Below are 23,546 nucleotides of genomic sequence, written 5' to 3'. Positions count from 1 at the left end.
TTTTACTCCAGTGCAAACCACAATATAGCAAAATGCACATGTTTAATCATTTATTAAGCTGATTAGTCTTTGCAATACATTATTCTTATCATTCTTCCGTAGTGCAGCTAGGCTACTTCCGTTATGCTTTCCATTCCACAATCTAGAGTCTTAAAGAATTCAAATTCCTGCTGTGTGACCTTCAGAGTCGCCTGCTTCACAACCCATGTGAGCTGTCTAGAAACACACAGGTGCTTCACTCTGGTAACGTTATTTACAGGTGGCAAGGGCAGCATATTTCTCCAGCAACATCTTTAGAGTTTGGCTTCCAATACCACTGACCATTCTCATGCGCTAAAGAGTCACAAGCATATTTTTACAATCACAATGATTGGCACCTTTCATGACACTTTTAAAGCCACCTGTGTTGAAAATCGTGCCCATGTCTCTAAGCAGCCATGTCTCAACACAGAAGATACTTCTCCAAAGCTCATGGGCACACCACACCAGAGACATGAACTCTCTTCAGCAAGATCACAGCCTCCAACATCTTTCAAGCAATTCCATCACATAAACCAAGCTGTTTGGGCTAGGACAAACATTCACAAGTTCCTGATCCAAAGAGACCATAAAGTCTACATACAAAGCCATAAATAACCCATGAATAGTCCATATACTGTTCACTAATTATATTTCTTATTACATTATATCCAGTCATCTTACAACAGTCCTCAGGACACGTATACTTCAAAAACGATAATAATTATCATTGGTCATTCTATAAAAAGAAGAAAATGTGAAATGTATTCTCACTATACCTGTTTAGAACAGTTTTGTATATGTCAAAACTCATTTCAAAGGCACACTTTATCAAAATGACAAACTTTAGAGGTTAGAAAGTTAACACTATTTAATTTGTAAATGAACAAAAATGCACGAGTGTCGCTTTAATTTGAAAAACGAATTGTTTTGTCTTGATTTGTTGTCCCGTTGCCTTGGTAAAATGCCTATAGCCTAAGGGCACGGCCTCCTTTTGATTATTCTTTTATTAATCTACAAAATAAAACTTTTCAGTCACATAAACAGACACAGGGCAAGGTAAACTAAATAGCACACATAATTACAGACATATTTAAAATAATTGTACATTATCGTAACGTAATACAGATGAATAGCGCAGCCACGGGGGCGCATGGGTAAGTGGGGAATGCCCCATTGGACCGAGGCAAATTACCCATGAGGCCCCAGCGCGGCTCAGTTAAAAGATAGGTTTATGATGGTTAGGTTGTACAATTATTAAATACGTGTGTAATTGTTAGTATCATTTAGTTTAGCTTGCCTTGTGTCTGTTTATGTGACTGTACAGTCGTTGTCACTCCCGCCATGTTTGTGTCGCCATGTCATTAAACGTGTTCTTATATATCTTTTATGTGTAATTTAAATAAAAGGCGGAGTTTTCACATATCGACCGTGTGTGCAGCTGTTTTCCAGTGACTACAATCAAGTCCGTCTCCCTTTTAATTTGTAGATTTACAAAAACGCACGAGTGTCGCTTTAATTTGAAAAACTAATTGTTTTGACTTGATTTGTTGTCCCGTTGCCTTGGTAAAATGCCTATAGCCTAAGGGCACGGCCTCCTTTTGATTATTCTTTTAATAATCTACAAAATAAAACATTTCAGTAACATAAACAGACACAGGGCAAGGTAAACTAAATGGCACACATAATTACAGACATATTTAAAATAATTGTACATTATCGTAACGTAATACAGATGAATAGCGCAGCCAAGGGGGCGCATGGGTAAGTGGGGAATGCCCCATTGGACCGAGGCAAATTACCCATGAGGCCCCAGCGCGGCTCAGTTAAAAGATAGTTTTATGATGGTTAGGTTGTACAATTATTAAATACGTGTGTAATTGTTAGTATCATTTAGTTTAGCTTGCCTTGTGTCTGTTTATGTGACTGTACAGTCGTTGTCACTCCCGCCTTGTGTGTGTCGCCATCTCATATAACACCTGTTCATATAAGAGTTTTATGGGTAAATTCAACATCATTAAAAGCTCCTACTTGTTTACCCTGTGTGCTACCATATTCCACCAACCACAATTATGTCTGTTATTCTTTTAAGAACCCATATGTCTATCAACTTTTACTCCAGTGCAAACCACAATATAGCAAAATGCACATGTTTAATCATTTATTAAGCTGATTAGTCTTTGCAACACATTATTCTTATCATTCTTCCGTAGTGCAGCTAGGCTACTTCCGTTATGCTTTCCATTCCACAATCTAGAGTCTTAAAGAATTCAAATTCCTGCTGTGTGACCTTCAGAGTCGCCTGCTTCACAACCCATGTGAGCTGTCTAGAACCACACAGGTGCTTCACTCTGGTAACGTTATTTACAGGTGGCAAGGGCAGCATATTTCTCCAGCAACATCTTTAGAGTTTGGCTTCCAATACCACTGACCATTCTCATGCGCTAAAGAGTCACAAGCATATTTTTACAATCACAATGATTGGCACCTTTCATGACACTTTTAAAGCCACCTGTGTTGAAAATCGTGCCCATGTCTCTAAGCAGCCATGTCTCAACACAGAAGATACTTCTCCAAAGCTCATGGGCACACCACACCAGAGACATGAACTCTCTTCAGCAAGATCACAGCCTCCAACATCTTTCAAGCAATTCCATCACATAAACCAAGCTGTTTGGGCTAGGACAAACATTCACAAGTTCCTGATCCAAAGAGACCATAAAGTCTACATACAAAGCCATACATAACCCATGAGTAGTCCATAAGTAGAATATCAGCAAAGGCTCCTGCATATAGAGCATGTGTGCTGCAATATTCCACACACCACAATGATGTATGCAAGCACTTGTCTACCAACTTTTACTCCAGTGCAAACCACAATATAGCAAAATGCACATGTTTAATCATTTATTAAGCTGATTAGTCTTTGCAATACATTATTCTTATCATTCTTCCGTAGTGCAGCTAGGCTACTTCCGTTATGCTTTCCATTCCACAATCTAGAGTCTTAAAGAATTCAAATTCCTGCTGTGTGACCTTCAGAGTCGCCTGCTTCACAACCCATGTGAGCTGTCTAGAAACACACAGGTGCTTCACTCTGGTAACGTTATTTACAGGTGGCAAGGGCAGCATATTTCTCCAGCAACATCTTTAGAGTTTGGCTTCCAATACCACTGACCATTCTCATGCGCTAAAGAGTCACAAGCATATTTTTACAATCACAATGATTGGCACCTTTCATGACACTTTTAAAGCCACCTGTGTTGAAAATCGTGCCCATGTCTCTAAGCAGCCATGTCTCAACACAGAAGATACTTCTCCAAAGCTCATGGGCACACCACACCAGAGACATGAACTCTCTTCAGCAAGATCACAGCCTCCAACATCTTTCAAGCAATTCCATCACATAAACCAAGCTGTTTGGGCTAGGACAAACATTCACAAGTTCCTGATCCAAAGAGACCATAAAGTCTACATACAAAGCCATACATAACCCATGAGTAGTCCATAAGTAGAATATCAGCAAAGGCTCCTGCATATAGAGCATGTGTGCTGCAATATTCCACACACCACAATGATGTATGCCATCCTTTTAAGAAAGCACTTGTCTACCAACTTTTACTCCAGTGCAAACCACAATATAGCAAAATGCACATGTTTAATCATTTATTAAGCTGATTAGTCTTTGCAATACATTATTCTTATCATTCTTCCGTAGTGCAGCTAGGCTACTTCCGTTATGCTTTCCATTCCACAATCTAGAGTCTTAAAGAATTCAAATTCCTGCTGTGTGACCTTCAGAGTCACCTGCTTCACAACCCATGTGAGCTGTCTAGAAACACACAGGTGCTTCACTCTGGTAACGTTATTTACAGGTGGCAAGGGCAGCATATTTCTCCAGCAACATCTTTAGAGTTTGGCTTCCAATACCACTGACCATTCTCATGCGCTAAAGAGTCACAAGCATATTTTTACAATCACAATGATTGGCACCTTTCATGACACTTTTAAAGCCACCTGTGTTGAAAATCGTGCCCATGTCTCTAAGCAGCCATGTCTCAACACAGAAGATACTTCTCCAAAGCTCATGGGCACACCACACCAGAGACATGAACTCTCTTCAGCAAGATCACAGCCTCCAACATCTTTCAAGCAATTCCATCACATAAACCAAGCTGTTTGGGCTAGGACAAACATTCACAAGTTCCTGATCCAAAGAGACCATAAAGTCTACATACAAAGCCATACATAACCCATGAGTAGTCCATAAGTAGAATATCTGCAAAGGCTCCTGCATATAGAGCATGTGTGCTGCAATATTCCACACACCACAATGATGTATGCCATCCTTTTAAGAAAGCACTTGTCTACCAACTTTTACTCCAGTGCAAACCACAATATAGCAAAATGCACATGTTTAATCATTTATTAAGCTGATTAGTCTTTGCAATACATTATTCTTATCATTCTTCCGTAGTGCAGCTAGGCTACTTCCGTTATGCTTTCCATTCCACAATCTAGAGTCTTAAAGAATTCAAATTCCTGCTGTGTGACCTTCAGAGTCGCCTGCTTCACAACCCATGTGAGCTGTCTAGAAACACACAGGTGCTTCACTCTGGTAACGTTATTTACAGGTGGCAAGGGCAGCATATTTCTCCAGCAACATCTTTAGAGTTTGGCTTCCAATACCACTGACCATTCTCATGCGCTAAAGAGTCACAAGCATATTTTTACAATCACAATGATTGGCACCTTTCATGACACTTTTAAAGCCACCTGTGTTGAAAATCGTGCCCATGTCTCTAAGCAGCCATGTCTCAACACAGAAGATACTTCTCCAAAGCTCATGGGCACACCACACCAGAGACATGAACTCTCTTCAGCAAGATCACAGCCTCCAACATCTTTCAAGCAATTCCATCACATAAACCAAGCTGTTTGGGCTAGGACAAACATTCACAAGTTCCTGATCCAAAGAGACCATAAAGTCTACATACAAAGCCATAAATAACCCATGAATAGTCCATATACTGTTCACTAATTATATTTCTTATTACATTATATCCAGTCATCTTACAACAGTCCTCAGGACACGTATACTTCAAAAACGATAATAATTATCATTGGTCATTCTATAAAAAGAAGAAAATGTGAAATGTATTCTCACTATACCTGTTTAGAACAGTTTTGTATATGTCAAAACTCATTTCAAAGGCACAGACTTTATCAAAATGACAAACTTTAGAGGTTAGAAAGTTAACACTATTTAATTTGTAAATGAACAAAAATGCACGAGTGTCGCTTTAATTTGAAAAACGAATTGTTTTGTCTTGATTTGTTGTCCCGTTGCCTTGGTAAAATGCCTATAGCCTAAGGGCACGGCCTCCTTTTGATTATTCTTTTATTAATCTACAAAATAAAACTTTTCAGTCACATAAACAGACACAGGGCAAGGTAAACTAAATAGCACACATAATTACAGACATATTTAAAATAATTGTACATTATCGTAACGTAATACAGATGAATAGCGCAGCCACGGGGGCGCATGGGTAAGTGGGGAATGCCCCATTGGACCGAGGCAAATTACCCATGAGGCCCCAGCGCGGCTCAGTTAAAAGATAGGTTTATGATGGTTAGGTTGTACAATTATTAAATACGTGTGTAATTGTTAGTATCATTTAGTTTAGCTTGCCTTGTGTCTGTTTATGTGACTGTACAGTCGTTGTCACTCCCGCCATGTTTGTGTCGCCATGTCATTAAACGTGTTCTTATATATCTTTTATGTGTAATTTAAATAAAAGGCGGAGTTTTCACATATCGACCGTGTGTGCAGCTGTTTTCCAGTGACTACAATCAAGTCCGTCTCCCTTTTAATTTGTAGATTTACAAAAACGCACGAGTGTCGCTTTAATTTGAAAAACTAATTGTTTTGACTTGATTTGTTGTCCCGTTGCCTTGGTAAAATGCCTATAGCCTAAGGGCACGGCCTCCTTTTGATTATTCTTTTAATAATCTACAAAATAAAACATTTCAGTAACATAAACAGACACAGGGCAAGGTAAACTAAATGGCACACATAATTACAGACATATTTAAAATAATTGTACATTATCGTAACGTAATACAGATGAATAGCGCAGCCACGGGGGCGCATGGGTAAGTGGGGAATGCCCCATTGGACCGAGGCAAATTACCCATGAGGCCCCAGCGCGGCTCAGTTAAAAGATAGTTTTATGATGGTTAGGTTGTACAATTATTAAATACGTGTGTAATTGTTAGTATCATTTAGTTTAGCTTGCCTTGTGTCTGTTTATGTGACTGTACAGTCGTTGTCACTCCCGCCTTGTGTGTGTCGCCATCTCATATAACACCTGTTCATATAAGAGTTTTATGGGTAAATTCAACATCATTAAAAGCTCCTACTTGTTTACCCTGTGTGCTACCATATTCCACCAACCACAATTATGTCTGTTATTCTTTTAAGAACCCATATGTCTATCAACTTTTACTCCAGTGCAAACCACAATATAGCAAAATGCACATGTTTAATCATTTATTAAGCTGATTAGTCTTTGCAACACATTATTCTTATCATTCTTCCGTAGTGCAGCTAGGCTACTTCCGTTATGCTTTCCATTCCACAATCTAGAGTCTTAAAGAATTCAAATTCCTGCTGTGTGACCTTCAGAGTCGCCTGCTTCACAACCCATGTGAGCTGTCTAGAACCACACAGGTGCTTCACTCTGGTAACGTTATTTACAGGTGGCAAGGGCAGCATATTTCTCCAGCAACATCTTTAGAGTTTGGCTTCCAATACCACTGACCATTCTCATGCGCTAAAGAGTCACAAGCATATTTTTACAATCACAATGATTGGCACCTTTCATGACACTTTTAAAGCCACCTGTGTTGAAAATCGTGCCCATGTCTCTAAGCAGCCATGTCTCAACACAGAAGATACTTCTCCAAAGCTCATGGGCACACCACACCAGAGACATGAACTCTCTTCAGCAAGATCACAGCCTCCAACATCTTTCAAGCAATTCCATCACATAAACCAAGCTGTTTGGGCTAGGACAAACATTCACAAGTTCCTGATCCAAAGAGACCATAAAGTCTACATACAAAGCCATAAATAACCCATGAATAGTCCATATACTGTTCACTAATTATATTTCTTATTACATTATATCCAGTCATCTTACAACAGTCCTCAGGACATGTATACTTCAAAAATGATAATAATTATCATTGGTCATTCTATAAAAAGAAGAAAATGTGAAATGTATTCTCACTATACCTGTTTAGAACAGTTTTGTATATGTCAAAACTCATTACAAAGGCACAGACTTTATCAAAATGACAAACTTTAGAGGTTAGAAAGTTAACACTATTTAATTTGTAAATGAACAAAAATGCACGAGTGTCGCTTTAATTTGAAAAACGAATTGTTTTGTCTTGATTTGTTGTCCCGTTGCCTTGGTAAAATGCCTATAGCCTAAGGGCACGGCCTCCTTTTGATTATTCTTTTATTAATCTACAAAATAAAACTTTTCAGTCACATAAACAGACACAGGGCAAGGTAAACTAAATAGCACACATAATTACAGACATATTTAAAATAATTGTACATTATCGTAACGTAATACAGATGAATAGCGCAGCCACGGGGGCGCATGGGTAAGTGGGGAATGCCCCATTGGACCGAGGCAAATTACCCATGAGGCCCCAGCGCGGCTCAGTTAAAAGATAGGTTTATGATGGTTAGGTTGTACAATTATTAAATACGTGTGTAATTGTTAGTATCATTTAGTTTAGCTTGCCTTGTGTCTGTTTATGTGACTGTACAGTCGTTGTCACTCCCGCCATGTTTGTGTCGCCATGTCATTAAACGTGTTCTTATATATCTTTTATGTGTAATTTAAATAAAAGGCGGAGTTTTCACATATCGACCGTGTGTGCAGCTGTTTTCCAGTGACTACAATCAAGTCCGTCTCCCTTTTAATTTGTAGATTTACAAAAACGCACGAGTGTCGCTTTAATTTGAAAAACTAATTGTTTTGACTTGATTTGTTGTCCCGTTGCCTTGGTAAAATGCCTATAGCCTAAGGGCACGGCCTCCTTTTGATTATTCTTTTAATAATCTACAAAATAAAACATTTCAGTAACATAAACAGACACAGGGCAAGGTAAACTAAATGGCACACATAATTACAGACATATTTAAAATAATTGTACATTATCGTAACGTAATACAGATGAATAGCGCAGCCACGGGGGCGCATGGGTAAGTGGGGAATGCCCCATTGGACCGAGGCAAATTACCCATGAGGCCCCAGCGCGGCTCAGTTAAAAGATAGTTTTATGATGGTTAGGTTGTACAATTATTAAATACGTGTGTAATTGTTAGTATCATTTAGTTTAGCTTGCCTTGTGTCTGTTTATGTGACTGTACAGTCGTTGTCACTCCCGCCTTGTGTGTGTCGCCATCTCATATAACACCTGTTCATATAAGAGTTTTATGGGTAAATTCAACATCATTAAAAGCTCCTACTTGTTTACCCTGTGTGCTACCATATTCCACCAACCACAATTATGTCTGTTATTCTTTTAAGAACCCATATGTCTATCAACATTTACTCCAGTGCAAACCACAATATAGCAAAATGCACATGTTTAATCATTTATTAAGCTGATTAGTCTTTGCAACACATTATTCTTATCATTCTTCCGTAGTGCAGCTAGGCTACTTCCGTTATGCTTTCCATTCCACAATCTAGAGTCTTAAAGAATTCAAATTCCTGCTGTGTGACCTTCAGAGTCGCCTGCTTCACAACCCATGTGAGCTGTCTAGAACCACACAGGTGCTTCACTCTGGTAACGTTATTTACAGGTGGCAAGGGCAGCATATTTCTCCAGCAACATCTTTAGAGTTTGGCTTCCAATACCACTGACCATTCTCATGCGCTAAAGAGTCACAAGCATATTTTTACAATCACAATGATTGGCACCTTTCATGACACTTTTAAAGCCACCTGTGTTGAAAATCGTGCCCATGTCTCTAAGCAGCCATGTCTCAACACAGAAGATACTTCTCCAAAGCTCATGGGCACACCACACCAGAGACATGAACTCTCTTCAGCAAGATCACAGCCTCCAACATCTTTCAAGCAATTCCATCACATAAACCAAGCTGTTTGGGCTAGGACAAACATTCACAAGTTCCTGATCCAAAGAGACCATAAAGTCTACATACAAAGCCATAAATAACCCATGAATAGTCCATATACTGTTCACTAATTATATTTCTTATTACATTATATCCAGTCATCTTACAACAGTCCTCAGGACATGTATACTTCAAAAATGATAATAATTATCATTGGTCATTCTATAAAAAGAAGAAAATGTGAAATGTATTCTCACTATACCTGTTTAGAACAGTTTTGTATATGTCAAAACTCATTACAAAGGCACAGACTTTATCAAAATGACAAACTTTAGAGGTTAGAAAGTTAACACTATTTAATTTGTAAATGAACAAAAATGCACGAGTGTCGCTTTAATTTGAAAAACGAATTGTTTTGTCTTGATTTGTTGTCCCGTTGCCTTGGTAAAATGCCTATAGCCTAAGGGCACGGCCTCCTTTTGATTATTCTTTTATTAATCTACAAAATAAAACTTTTCAGTCACATAAACAGACACAGGGCAAGGTAAACTAAATAGCACACATAATTACAGACATATTTAAAATAATTGTACATTATCGTAACGTAATACAGATGAATAGCGCAGCCACGGGGGCGCATGGGTAAGTGGGGAATGCCCCATTGGACCGAGGCAAATTACCCATGAGGCCCCAGCGCGGCTCAGTTAAAAGATAGGTTTATGATGGTTAGGTTGTACAATTATTAAATACGTGTGTAATTGTTAGTATCATTTAGTTTAGCTTGCCTTGTGTCTGTTTATGTGACTGTACAGTCGTTGTCACTCCCGCCATGTTTGTGTCGCCATGTCATTAAACATGTTCTTATATATCTTTTATGTGTAATTTAAATAAAAGGCGGAGTTTTCACATATCGACCGTGTGTGCAGCTGTTTTCCAGTGACTACAATCAAGTCCGTCTCCCTTTTAATTTGTAGATTTACAAAAACGCACGAGTGTCGCTTTAATTTGAAAAACTAATTGTTTTGACTTGATTTGTTGTCCCGTTGCCTTGGTAAAATGCCTATAGCCTAAGGGCACGGCCTCCTTTTGATTATTCTTTTAATAATCTACAAAATAAAACATTTCAGTAACATAAACAGACACAGGGCAAGGTAAACTAAATGGCACACATAATTACAGACATATTTAAAATAATTGTACATTATCGTAACGTAATACAGATGAATAGCGCAGCCACGGGGGCGCATGGGTAAGTGGGGAATGCCCCATTGGACCGAGGCAAATTACCCATGAGGCCCCAGCGCGGCTCAGTTAAAAGATAGTTTTATGATGGTTAGGTTGTACAATTATTAAATACGTGTGTAATTGTTAGTATCATTTAGTTTAGCTTGCCTTGTGTCTGTTTATGTGACTGTACAGTCGTTGTCACTCCCGCCTTGTGTGTGTCGCCATCTCATAACACCTGTTCATATAAGAGTTTTATGGGTAAATTCAACATCATTAAAAGCTCCTACTTGTTTACCCTGTGTGCTACCATATTCCACCAACCACAATTATGTCTGTTATTCTTTTAAGAACCCATATGTCTATCAACTTTTACTCCAGTGCAAACCACAATATAGCAAAATGCACATGTTTAATCATTTATTAAGCTGATTAGTCTTTGCAACACATTATTCTTATCATTCTTCCGTAGTGCAGCTAGGCTACTTCCGTTATGCTTTCCATTCCACAATCTAGAGTCTTAAAGAATTCAAATTCCTGCTGTGTGACCTTCAGAGTCGCCTGCTTCACAACCCATGTGAGCTGTCTAGAACCACACAGGTGCTTCACTCTGGTAACGTTATTTACAGGTGGCAAGGGCAGCATATTTCTCCAGCAACATCTTTAGAGTTTGGCTTCCAATACCACTGACCATTCTCATGCGCTAAAGAGTCACAAGCATATTTTTACAATCACAATGATTGGCACCTTTCATGACACTTTTAAAGCCACCTGTGTTGAAAATCGTGCCCATGTCTCTAAGCAGCCATGTCTCAACACAGAAGATACTTCTCCAAAGCTCATGGGCACACCACACCAGAGACATGAACTCTCTTCAGCAAGATCACAGCCTCCAACATCTTTCAAGCAATTCCATCACATAAACCAAGCTGTTTGGGCTAGGACAAACATTCACAAGTTCCTGATCCAAAGAGACCATAAAGTCTACATACAAAGCCATAAATAACCCATGAATAGTCCATATACTGTTCACTAATTATATTTCTTATTACATTATATCCAGTCATCTTACAACAGTCCTCAGGACATGTATACTTCAAAAATGATAATAATTATCATTGGTCATTCTATAAAAAGAAGAAAATGTGAAATGTATTCTCACTATACCTGTTTAGAACAGTTTTGTATATGTCAAAACTCATTACAAAGGCACAGACTTTATCAAAATGACAAACTTTAGAGGTTAGAAAGTTAACACTATTTAATTTGTAAATGAACAAAAATGCACGAGTGTCGCTTTAATTTGAAAAACGAATTGTTTTGTCTTGATTTGTTGTCCCGTTGCCTTGGTAAAATGCCTATAGCCTAAGGGCACGGCCTCCTTTTGATTATTCTTTTATTAATCTACAAAATAAAACTTTTCAGTCACATAAACAGACACAGGGCAAGGTAAACTAAATAGCACACATAATTACAGACATATTTAAAATAATTGTACATTATCGTAACGTAATACAGATGAATAGCGCAGCCACGGGGGCGCATGGGTAAGTGGGGAATGCCCCATTGGACCGAGGCAAATTACCCATGAGGCCCCAGCGCGGCTCAGTTAAAAGATAGGTTTATGATGGTTAGGTTGTACAATTATTAAATACGTGTGTAATTGTTAGTATCATTTAGTTTAGCTTGCCTTGTGTCTGTTTATGTGACTGTACAGTCGTTGTCACTCCCGCCATGTTTGTGTCGCCATGTCATTAAACGTGTTCTTATATATCTTTTATGTGTAATTTAAATAAAAGGCGGAGTTTTCACATATCGACCGTGTGTGCAGCTGTTTTCCAGTGACTACAATCAAGTCCGTCTCCCTTTTAATTTGTAGATTTACAAAAACGCACGAGTGTCGCTTTAATTTGAAAAACTAATTGTTTTGTCTTGATTTGTTGTCCCGTTGCCTTGGTAAAATGCCTATAGCCTAAGGGCACGGCCTCCTTTTGATTATTCTTTTAATAATCTACAAAATAAAATATTTCAGTAACATAAACAGACACAGGGCAAGGTAAACTAAATGGCACACATAATTACAGACATATTTAAAATAATTGTACATTATCGTAACGTAATACAGATGAATAGCGCAGCCACGGGGGCGCATGGGTAAGTGGGGAATGCCCCATTGGACCGAGGCAAATTACCCATGAGGCCCCAGCGCGGCTCAGTTAAAAGATAGTTTTATGATGGTTAGGTTGTACAATTATTAAATACGTGTGTAATTGTTAGTATCATTTAGTTTAGCTTGCCTTGTGTCTGTTTATGTGACTGTACAGTCGTTGTCACTCCCGCCTTGTGTGTGTCGCCATCTCATAACACCTGTTCATATAAGAGTTTTATGGGTAAATTCAACATCATTAAAAGCTCCTACTTGTTTACCCTGTGTGCTACCATATTCCACCAACCACAATTATGTCTGTTATTCTTTTAAGAACCCATATGTCTATCAACTTTTACTCCAGTCCAAACCACAATATAGCAAAATGCACATGTTTAATCATTTATTAAGCTGATTAGTCTTTGCAACACATTATTCTTATCATTCTTCCGTAGTGCAGCTAGGCTACTTCCGTTATGCTTTCCATTCCACAATCTAGAGTCTTAAAGAATTCAAATTCCTGCTGTGTGACCTTCAGAGTCGCCTGCTTCACAACCCATGTGAGCTGTCTAGAACCACACAGGTGCTTCACTCTGGTAACGTTATTTACAGGTGGCAAGGGCAGCATATTTCTCCAGCAACATCTTTAGAGTTTGGCTTCCAATACCACTGACCATTCTCATGCGCTAAAGAGTCACAAGCATATTTTTACAATCACAATGATTGGCACCTTTCATGACACTTTTAAAGCCACCTGTGTTGAAAATCGTGCCCATGTCTCTAAGCAGCCATGTCTCAACACAGAAGATACTTCTCCAAAGCTCATGGGCACACCACACCAGAGACATGAACTCTCTTCAGCAAGATCACAGCCTCCAACATCTTTCAAGCAATTCCATCACATAAACCAAGCTGTTTGGGCTAGGACAAACATTCACAAGTTCCTGATCCAAAGAGACCATAAAGTCTACATACAAAGCCATAAATAACCCATGAATAGTCCATATACTGTTCACTAATTATATTTCTTATTACATTATATCCAGTCATCTTACAACAGTCCTCAGGACACGTATACTTCAAAAACGATAATAATTATCATTGGTCATTCTATAAAAAGAAGAAAATGTGAAATGTATTCTCACTATACCTGTTTAGAACAGTTTTGTATATGTCAAAACTCATTACAAAGGCACAGACTTTATCAAAATGACAAACTTTAGAGGTTAGAAAGTTAACACTATTTAATTTGTAAATGAACAAAAATGCACGAGTGTCGCTTTAATTTGAAAAACGAATTGTTTTGTCTTGATTTGTTGTCCCGTTGCCTTGGTAAAATGCCTATAGCCTAAGGGCACGGCCTCCTTTTGATTATTCTTTTATTAATCTACAAAATAAAACTTTTCAGTCACATAAACAGACACAGGGCAAGGTAAACTAAATAGCACACATAATTACAGACATATTTAAAATAATTGTACATTATCGTAACGTAATACAGATGAATAGCGCAGCCACGGGGGCGCATGGGTAAGTGGGGAATGCCCCATTGGACCGAGGCAAATTACCCATGAGGCCCCAGCGCGGCTCAGTTAAAAGATAGGTTTATGATGGTTAGGTTGTACAATTATTAAATACGTGTGTAATTGTTAGTATCATTTAGTTTAGCTTGCCTTGTGTCTGTTTATGTGACTGTACAGTCGTTGTCACTCCCGCCATGTTTGTGTCGCCATGTCATTAAACATGTTCTTATATATCTTTTATGTGTAATTTAAATAAAAGGCGGAGTTTTCACATATCGACCGTGTGTGCAGCTGTTTTCCAGTGACTACAATCAAGTCCGTCTCCCTTTTAATTTGTAGATTTACAAAAACGCACGAGTGTCGCTTTAATTTGAAAAACTAATTGTTTTGACTTGATTTGTTGTCCCGTTGCCTTGGTAAAATGCCTATAGCCTAAGGGCACGGCCTCCTTTTGATTATTCTTTTAATAATCTACAAAATAAAACATTTCAGTAACATAAACAGACACAGGGCAAGGTAAACTAAATGGCACACATAATTACAGACATATTTAAAATAATTGTACATTATCGTAACGTAATACAGATGAATAGCGCAGCCACGGGGGCGCATGGGTAAGTGGGGAATGCCCCATTGGACCGAGGCAAATTACCCATGAGGCCCCAGCGCGGCTCAGTTAAAAGATAGTTTTATGATGGTTAGGTTGTACAATTATTAAATACGTGTGTAATTGTTAGTATCATTTAGTTTAGCTTGCCTTGTGTCTGTTTATGTGACTGTACAGTCGTTGTCACTCCCGCCTTGTGTGTGTCGCCATCTCATAACACCTGTTCATATAAGAGTTTTATGGGTAAATTCAACATCATTAAAAGCTCCTACTTGTTTACCCTGTGTGCTACCATATTCCACCAACCACAATTATGTCTGTTATTCTTTTAAGAACCCATATGTCTATCAACTTTTACTCCAGTGCAAACCACAATATAGCAAAATGCACATGTTTAATCATTTATTAAGCTGATTAGTCTTTGCAACACATTATTCTTATCATTCTTCCGTAGTGCAGCTAGGCTACTTCCGTTATGCTTTCCATTCCACAATGTAGAGTCTTAAAGAATTCAAATTCCTGCTGTGTGACCTTCAGAGTCGCCTGCTTCACAACCCATGTGAGCTGTCTAGAACCACACAGGTGCTTCACTCTGGTAACGTTATTTACAGGTGGCAAGGGCAGCATATTTCTCCAGCAACATCTTTAGAGTTTGGCTTCCAATACCACTGACCATTCTCATGCGCTAAAGAGTCACAAGCATATTTTTACAATCACAATGATTGGCACCTTTCATGACACTTTTAAAGCCACCTGTGTTGAAAATCGTGCCCATGTCTCTAAGCAGCCATGTCTCAACACAGAAGATACTTCTCCAAAGCTCATGGGCACACCACACCAGAGACATGAACTCTCTTCAGCAAGATCACAGCCTCCAACATCTTTCAAGCAATTCCATCACATAAACCAAGCTGTTTGGGCTAGGACAAACATTCACAAGTTCCTGATCCAAAGAGACCATAAAGTCTACATACAAAGCCATACATAACCCATGAGTAGTCCATAAGTAGAATATCAGCAAAGGCTCCTGCATATAGAGCATGTGTGCTGCAATATTCCACACACCACAATGATGTATGCCATCCTTTTAAGAAAGCACTTGTCTACCAACTTTTACTCCAGTGCAAACCACAATATAGCAAAATGCACATGTTTAATCATTTATTAAGCTGATTAGTCTTTGCAATACATTATTCTTATCATTCTTCCGTAGTGCAGCTAGGCTACTTCCGTTATGCTTTCCATTCCACAATCTAGAGTCTTAAAGAATTCAAATTCCTGCTGTGTGACCTTCAGAGTCGCCTGCTTCACAACCCATGTGAGCTGTCTAGAAACACACAGGTGCTTCACTCTGGTAACGTTATTTACAGGTGGCAAGGGCAGCATATTTCTCCAGCAACATCTTTAGAGTTTGGCTTCCAATACCACTGACCATTCTCATGCGCTAAAGAGTCACAAGCATATTTTTACAATCACAATGATTGGCACCTTTCATGACACTTTTAAAGCCACCTGTGTTGAAAATCGTGCCCATGTCTCTAAGCAGCCATGTCTCAACACAGAAGATACTTCTCCAAAGCTCATGGGCACACCACACCAGAGACATGAACTCTCTTCAGCAAGATCACAGCCTCCAACATCTTTCAAGCAATTCCATCACATAAACCAAGCTGTTTGGGCTAGGACAAACATTCACAAGTTCCTGATCCAAAGAGACCATAAAGTCTACATACAAAGCCATAAATAACCCATGAATAGTCCATATACTGTTCACTAATTATATTTCTTATTACATTATATCCAGTCATCTTACAACAGTCCTCAGGACACGTATACTTCAAAAACGATAATAATTATCATTGGTCATTCTATAAAAAGAAGAAAATGTGAAATGTATTCTCACTATACCTGTTTAGAACAGTTTTGTATATGTCAAAACTCATTACAAAGGCACAGACTTTATCAAAATGACAAACTTTAGAGGTTAGAAAGTTAACACTATTTAATTTGTAAATGAACAAAAATGCACGAGTGTCGCTTTAATTTGAAAAACGAATTGTTTTGTCTTGATTTGTTGTCCCGTTGCCTTGGTAAAATGCCTATAGCCTAAGGGCACGGCCTCCTTTTGATTATTCTTTTATTAATCTACAAAATAAAACATTTCAGTAACATAAACAGACACAGGGCAAGGTAAACTAAATGGCACACATAATTACAGACATATTTAAAATAATTGTACATTATCGTAACGTAATACAGATGAATAGCGCAGCCACGGGGGCGCATGGGTAAGTGGGGAATGCCCCATTGGACCGAGGCAAATTACCCATGAGGCCCCAGCGCGGCTCAGTTAAAAGATAGTTTTATGATGGTTAGGTTGTACAATTATTAAATACGTGTGTAATTGTTAGTATCATTTAGTTTAGCTTGCCTTGTGTCTGTTTATGTATGGAGGGTTATTTATGACAATATTATATAAATAAATGAACAAAGAAATAATTGTTTAAAACGTTAAATAAATATTTAAAATGAGATTTAATTAATTAAATTATTTAAATATGGAAAGGAAGCATAAATAATTTTATGTAATTAAATTCATCGTTAGTTGATTGTGATATTTGTATTTCATTAATTGTTTAACTTAAATAATTTAATTAATTATTTCATTATTTATTTCATTATTTCAAGCGCGTCGTCGAACCATGAAATAATTAAATCTGTCAACATCAGCCATCAAACTCAGTGGGCGGGCCTAACTCCGATCGATGCAGGCTGATTGGTTAGATTGCACAGTAAGTCATGATAGAGCGATGACAGATGTTCGAGAGCAGCTCTAACGCGCCTTAACCTTTTTCTGATACCGGTGTTCACTGTTTCGAGATAAAAATGTCGAGAAGCTGCCCTGAGCTGTTAAGAGAAGCTGCAGGTTTGATTGAAGAAGCGTTAAGGAACACTCCTGAAGCTCTTAACACCCAGGAGCAGCCTTCAACCTCCACTTCATCACACAGACAACCTGTCCAAGGTCTGTAGTTGGGTGTAGGACAGATTGGGCCTAACATTAACCAGCTTAACACACCAACATGCCGCTTCAGTTATTAGTATACCAGTTAGATAGTCTAGTTAGAGGTATTTTAGATACTGGACTTGCGTGTCTAGTACTGGGGTGTTAAATATGGGCAAACTGTACAACGTTAACAATCAAGTTAGCTGCATCTTTCACAGACACTGATATTTGCTTCAGCAACTGGGCTAGTTCAGCAGGATGGATAATATTATTTGGGTGGTGGGTCATTATTGTTATCACTGCAGTGACTGCACTGGCATAGTGGTGGTGTATGAGGTGTTAGTGTGTGTTTTATTGTGGTGGTGTATGAGGTGTTAGTGTGTGTTGTATTGTGGTGGTGTATGTGGTGTTAGTGTATTGTTGGTGGTGGTGTGTGAGGTGTTAGTTAGGGTGACCATATTTTTGTTTGGGCAAATCAGGACACGGGGGGGGTGGGGTGGGGTGGGGTGGCGAACGTAGGTTGTCGAGCGGGGGGGGGGGGGGGGGGGGGGGGGGGTTTGGCGAACGTAGGTTGTCGAGCGAGGGAGGGGGGGGGGGGGGGGGGGGTGGCGAGCGTAAGTTGTTGGTTCTCCGCCAGTTGAGTATGGTGAGGCTCAACTGATGAGGCTCAGGGATTCCGTGTCATACAGCGCCGTGCTCAGGGTCCTAGTGCCTGTAGAATTAATGGCCCGATTAACGTAATTTAAAAACCAGGACATTTCCACAGTTTTAAAAAATATCCCGGGACGCCCGGGACAGGACGTGAAATACGGACATGTCCCGGGAAATACGGACGTTTGGTCACCCTAGTGTTAGTGTGTGTCATATTATGGTGGTGGTGGTGTATGAGGTGTGTGTACTGGTACAGTGAGTGGATCGAACACAGTAGTGCTGCTGGACTATAAGTGTTATTTCTTAAGGAAAATAAAGCTCATTTTATATGTTTTTTTGCTTTTAAAAGGTCTGTTCCAACAAATTCAATCAATTAAAATATTCTAAAAAAGTTCTAGAACCCAACAATAAAATACAAGTAATATAGTTACTTGTCATGACGTGTTGTAGTGTGAGTTGAACCTTAAAGTATTTACAGAAATCATGTGACTGTGTAATCACAACAAAAAAAAAACATCAATGAGCTGCTTAGATAAGTTAAATGATTGTTATTTTGAATAAACATTCAGAACTGGGTCTGGGTTCTCATGTTAAGGGGAGCACTATTTACTTAATTTTTTTTACACTTTATTTTCTGATACATTTTAGAATCATTTAGAGTAGCATGAGAATAAGGAACTTAAGCTTTGTCGCCATTCTACTAGACAGCATATAGTTAATCCTTTGTTTTCAGTCGGTGGTTCTCATTTTTGTTGTGACATTTTTGTTTCTCTCTATATGCAGCCGAGGTGGCAAGGCTCTTTGCTCCATACAGCAATAACATTACACCTAGAAGGTATGCTAGACGTCAATTGCAGAGCCCTGCAATTCGATGCAATTACTACACACACACCTTCTGTTGCTTGCATGGTCACAAGGCTGATACAGTTCCAAGTGTACAGGAGAAGGCAGACCTTGCAGCCTCAGGACTTGGAGAAAAAAAAGTATCATTTTCAGGTTAGTTTGATCATTTATGAGTTGTAATTTGCTTTTGTTCATTTGTGTTTCAGTAATTGTGCTTGAAAGAACTGTAAAGTTCTGTTTCTGTGCCAGTCACAATGCAGTTTGGCTCACAATATTAATGTGTGCATAACTCTAACTCTGAAATTAATGTGTGTGTGTGTGTGTGTGTGTGTGTGTGTGTGTGTGTGTGTGTGTGTGTGTATATATGTATGTGTATATATTTTTTTATGTAATCAGGAAATTATGCAGATCCTATGGTAGTAACGAACAGACTGATGGAAGTATATCCAAAACTTCGTGAAGGGGGTGGTTTTGAGCTTCTCAAAGTTGCTGGATCTACTCGCAGTCGAAGTCTGGCATTACTCCCTTGTCCCAACTCTGGATACACACTTGTCTATCTGAAAGATCCAGCTACAATGATTGGACAGGCTACAATCTACATACGCCCACTTCAACAAGACCTGCCTTTTGAATCTGTAAGCTATACTTTTACACATTGTGAAAAAAAAGTTTATACTTCTTACACATTAATGTTGTTCTTTATTGTTATATTCTATAAAATCATCAGTTATAGCGGTAATTAATTAAAATGCTATTTTATGAATCTTTCCACTACATTATTAGGAAGGTGCTCGTCGTGCCCCTGGTCCAGTCATCTCCTGCCTCACTTGTCAGAGGGGTGTTCTTTTCTCTGAAATGAAACTGCACAGGGAGAACTGTAAAGGGTATGTAGCTACACAACCAATTTCTGTGCTTGGATTTGTATTTTGGCTTGTTGTACATTCTAGTGAGTATGATAAGTAAATCTTATTTTGTTACTTTAAGGACATCCATTCAGGAATCAGATAGGGATGGAGAGGAAAATCAGGGTGAGGCTAATGTTAGGGAACCAGACGCGGTCAGTGACCGTATCCAAGTAAGGCCGGAGTCAGCAGGGACATCGGTTGCAAGTGCAGTAGTTGTGGCTGACAGTGAAGAGTTTGAGCACAGAGCAGCAGATCGTGGTTTGTATTCACACAGCAGAGTAGCCATATAGTTTTGATTTGTTTGTAATGATTTTCAAAATGGTATAACATTTATGGATCTTGTGTTGTGCACATATTTTTTGTGTGTGTAGAATGGGGACTTATTGAAAATCCAGTTCAAGCCTCCAAAGTTTTCAAGGAGAGCTTACTTGGGGAACATGCATCTGGAAGGCCACTTAAACTGAAGATGGATATAAGGGACACTGAGGAAGACAGAGAGCGTGCACTTCTGTCATTCTATAAAGAGCAACGTGAATGGGCATGTCCTCTTCAATGTGCCCTTGATGGTTAGTAATATAGTGAGTTAAAATTTAAATGACAGCTACAGACAAAAATCTGTTAGACACTACTTTTATTTCAATTATTGAATAAATATTTTGTTTTATGACAGGGGATGCTGCTGTTGGACAAGGAGTGGTGCGGTACTTTCTGACAACAATAATATCCAAACTTCAGTTTGGATTCAGTCTAAATCTCGGTGTGTGTATAAAGCATATATTATAGCATGTGTAAATGAGAGTCAGTAAGTTACTTATACCACTGTAATGGCCTGTTTTGTATTACTGACAGGTGGCACAGGTCGAACGCTGTTATTTGAGGGTCAGCCTGACCACCTCGTTCCAGCCACATCAGAGTCCCTTATTGAGAGCAATCTCTTCCAGGTTGCTGGAAGGATGTTGGGTCATTCCTTCTTGCATGATGGCCCATGTGTGACAGGATTAAGTCCAGCTATAATCCATGTGTTGTTCAATGGAGACCCAGAAATGGCAACAATTGTCACAGAAGACTGTCCCGATTTGCACATCAGGAGCATAATAGAAATGGTACATGAAATTGCCTGTTTTAACCCTTGTGTGGTGCTGATATTTTTGTTACTCAGTGTTTGTGGGTTTGGTGGACCCGCAAACACTGAGTTCACATTCACATTTTGTTCATTGAAAATGCGTTTTGATATACAACATGTTCTTCATAGAAAATTAGCCAAGGCCAATGAGTCTGAGATTTAAAAATAATTAAGTGTATTTTTTTCATTTGATACAAAATGAACACCATACAAGGGTTAAGCGTAAAGGTTTTTGGTTTTGGTTTCTGCATTTCATAGTGCATTTTTATGGATTCAAAATATGACACATATTGGGTGCTATTTACACTTAGTATTTCCTTGGGTCAGTGGCATGCCTATGGTGCACAACTTCAGAATGAAGAAGGGTTAATGAAAGAGCTCTGTGCTGATTAGTAATCACTTTGTTTTACTTTATTAATATCTATAATAATCATCAATGCCGTTATTAATTTGTTCTTAAACATTTTGTAGGATAGATTACTGGGCTTGTTCACAAGATATATGCCTAAGTGTAATGCTATTTAAGAACTGTGTTCAAAGGGTGTGTGTGTGTGATGTTACATTTTAATCTATAGTAAAATACAGTACTGTTAGACAGTCCTTGGAAATACACAATACGTGGTTTGGTCATGTAGAGGTGATTCAGTTAAATAAGTGTAGTTATTTTTAACTGTCTTATGTTCTTTGGGAGAATCAGGCCCATAAGTGAAGACAGCACATAAGCATATCCAATATTTCTGAAAATTGTCATGTACTTTTTTTAATTGTGTCTTAGTGTAATAACTTTTATATAATAATCTAAATTTTAGCTTGAAACTGAAGAACTTACTCAGGAGCAACAGGACACTGTCTCAGATCTATCCATGTCGTGGGATCTTCCAGCAGTCACAAAAACAAATAGGAGATGGCTACAGAACAAACTATTGGTCCATGCTGTAAGTTCACGCTACTAGAGACATATTTTTTTCAGTGAAATTACTGTTTTTATGTTCAGTGTTGAGAGGTGGAAATTGGCAAGCTATTACATATAAACACCAAATTGTCACCAAATCACTTTAAAAAACTGAGCATTTTAAACATGATTTAACACAGTTAAATTTGACAATTTCTATCCGTGCCTCTCCTGGTAGAAAGTTCTCATTTGTGTTGGCTATATCATTTAGGTCATTGGAAGGACCAAGCGTCAAATAAAGCAGCTAAGGAAGGGTCTGAAAGATGTGATGGTATGGCCCTTCCTGATATCTAGACCCGACGTTGTCTCGCTGGTTTTCCCCAGAACAGGTGAAACGCTCTACACTCCCCAGGTGATTTATTTTTCCTCAGTTTTATATCATGATTGTGTTCACACGAGTATTTTTCGTCATCTGTAAACCTTGTAATCGGTATGTTTTGTAACCAACTGGGAGAATTTCCTGTGTAAAAATATGCAAATCTATATGTCCCGTGATCTATGTAAATGTGCATTTATGCAACTAATTAACATTGTTGAATGTTTTCACCCCTCAGATGCTCCTTGACAAAATAATTTGGCCTGTTGAGGACAGTGATGATGATGATGAATTTGATGTTGAGACCACATGTCGCATTACTGGTTTTCTGCGCCTGTTCATAGAAACAGGTACGGTTGTGTTAATACTACTCTGTTGTCCTTATCACAGGTACAGTATGCAGTTTTACAGAAAATGCATACATATGTATGCAAACAATGGAATGGAATGTTTGCAGTACAGTTGTTTCTGATGAAAAAATCCTTATTCTAATATTCTGTGTTCGTTGACTTTTAGCTTCACCAAGGAAACTGGCCGAGCTGCTAAAGTTCTGGGTGGGGTGGGAGGTGCTGCCATGTGAACTCAAAGTGGAGCTGTCCAGAGGATCCTTTCCTACATCCACCACATGCTTTGAAACTTTGAAGCTGCCAGTTCATTTTAAGTCCTACACAGACTTTGAGGCTGCCTTTATGGCTTCCATAAATAGCACACACACTGGATTTGGACTAGTTTAACACAACTTTCCCTTAGATCAGGGTTGTCCAATCTTGTCTGCAAAAGGCCAGTGTGACTGCAGATTTTCATTCCAGCCAGTCACAAGCTCAGGTAATCAGTTGTTTGAAGAGTGACTTATTGATTATACATGAAACCCAGTGTGCTGCACGTTGTTTCAAACCTGCAGCCACACCAGTCTTTTTGAATAAGATTGGACACAAGTCTGAAGTTCAAACCACAGTTATTTGTGACATTGTATACTGTATTTAGTCCAGTTACTTTTCATTTCACACTGCAGTTTAGTGACTGAGCGCACTAAACAATTTTACTACATCCTGCCATCATCAC

The 23,546-nt window shown here is 38.7% G+C and overlaps 1 protein-coding gene and 1 long non-coding RNA gene across 3 annotated transcripts; both read left to right on the top strand.

Annotated features, from left to right (window-relative positions):
- The first annotated feature begins 17,399 nt into the window (after positions 1-17,399).
- LOC143500426 (uncharacterized) lies at positions 17,400-19,989 on the top strand. Of its 2 annotated transcripts, XR_013126795.1 has the most exons (4): positions 17,400-17,712; positions 19,129-19,341; positions 19,585-19,823; positions 19,972-19,989. It is a non-coding gene; the product is annotated as an uncharacterized LOC143500426 (long non-coding RNA). The 2 variants fall into 2 exon arrangements; XR_013126794.1 differs by lacking the exon at positions 17,400-17,712 and having other exon boundaries at positions 19,031-19,341.
- A 23-nt stretch (positions 19,990-20,012) lies between these two features.
- LOC143500429 (G2/M phase-specific E3 ubiquitin-protein ligase-like) lies at positions 20,013-23,218 on the top strand. Its single transcript, XM_076994547.1, has 8 exons — positions 20,013-20,072; positions 20,465-20,659; positions 20,764-20,850; positions 20,943-21,196; positions 22,026-22,151; positions 22,380-22,520; positions 22,723-22,834; positions 23,001-23,218. Exons 2-8 carry the CDS (start codon positions 20,560-20,562, stop codon positions 23,216-23,218), a joined length of 1,038 nt encoding a protein of 345 aa, XP_076850662.1. The 5' UTR covers positions 20,013-20,072; positions 20,465-20,559.
- Positions 23,219-23,546: the final 328 nt, after the last annotated feature.

This window comes from Brachyhypopomus gauderio, unplaced genomic scaffold, assembly GCF_052324685.1.
Source record: "Brachyhypopomus gauderio isolate BG-103 unplaced genomic scaffold, BGAUD_0.2 sc149, whole genome shotgun sequence".
NCBI lineage: Eukaryota > Metazoa > Chordata > Actinopteri > Gymnotiformes > Hypopomidae > Brachyhypopomus > Brachyhypopomus gauderio.
This window is presented reverse-complemented; position numbering and strand designations above follow the sequence as displayed.

Bases quoted from the DNA above. Each gene is read 5' to 3' on its own strand.
- LOC143500429 (XM_076994547.1), top strand. From the start codon at position 20,560: ATGGATATAAGGGACACTGAGGAAGACAGAGAGCGTGCACTTCTGTCA. The intron at 22,521-22,722 runs GTGATTTATTTT...TTCACCCCTCAG, and splicing joins AAACGCTCTACACTCCCCAG to ATGCTCCTTGACAAAATAAT. The intron at 22,835-23,000 runs GTACGGTTGTGT...GTTGACTTTTAG, and splicing joins GCGCCTGTTCATAGAAACAG to CTTCACCAAGGAAACTGGCC.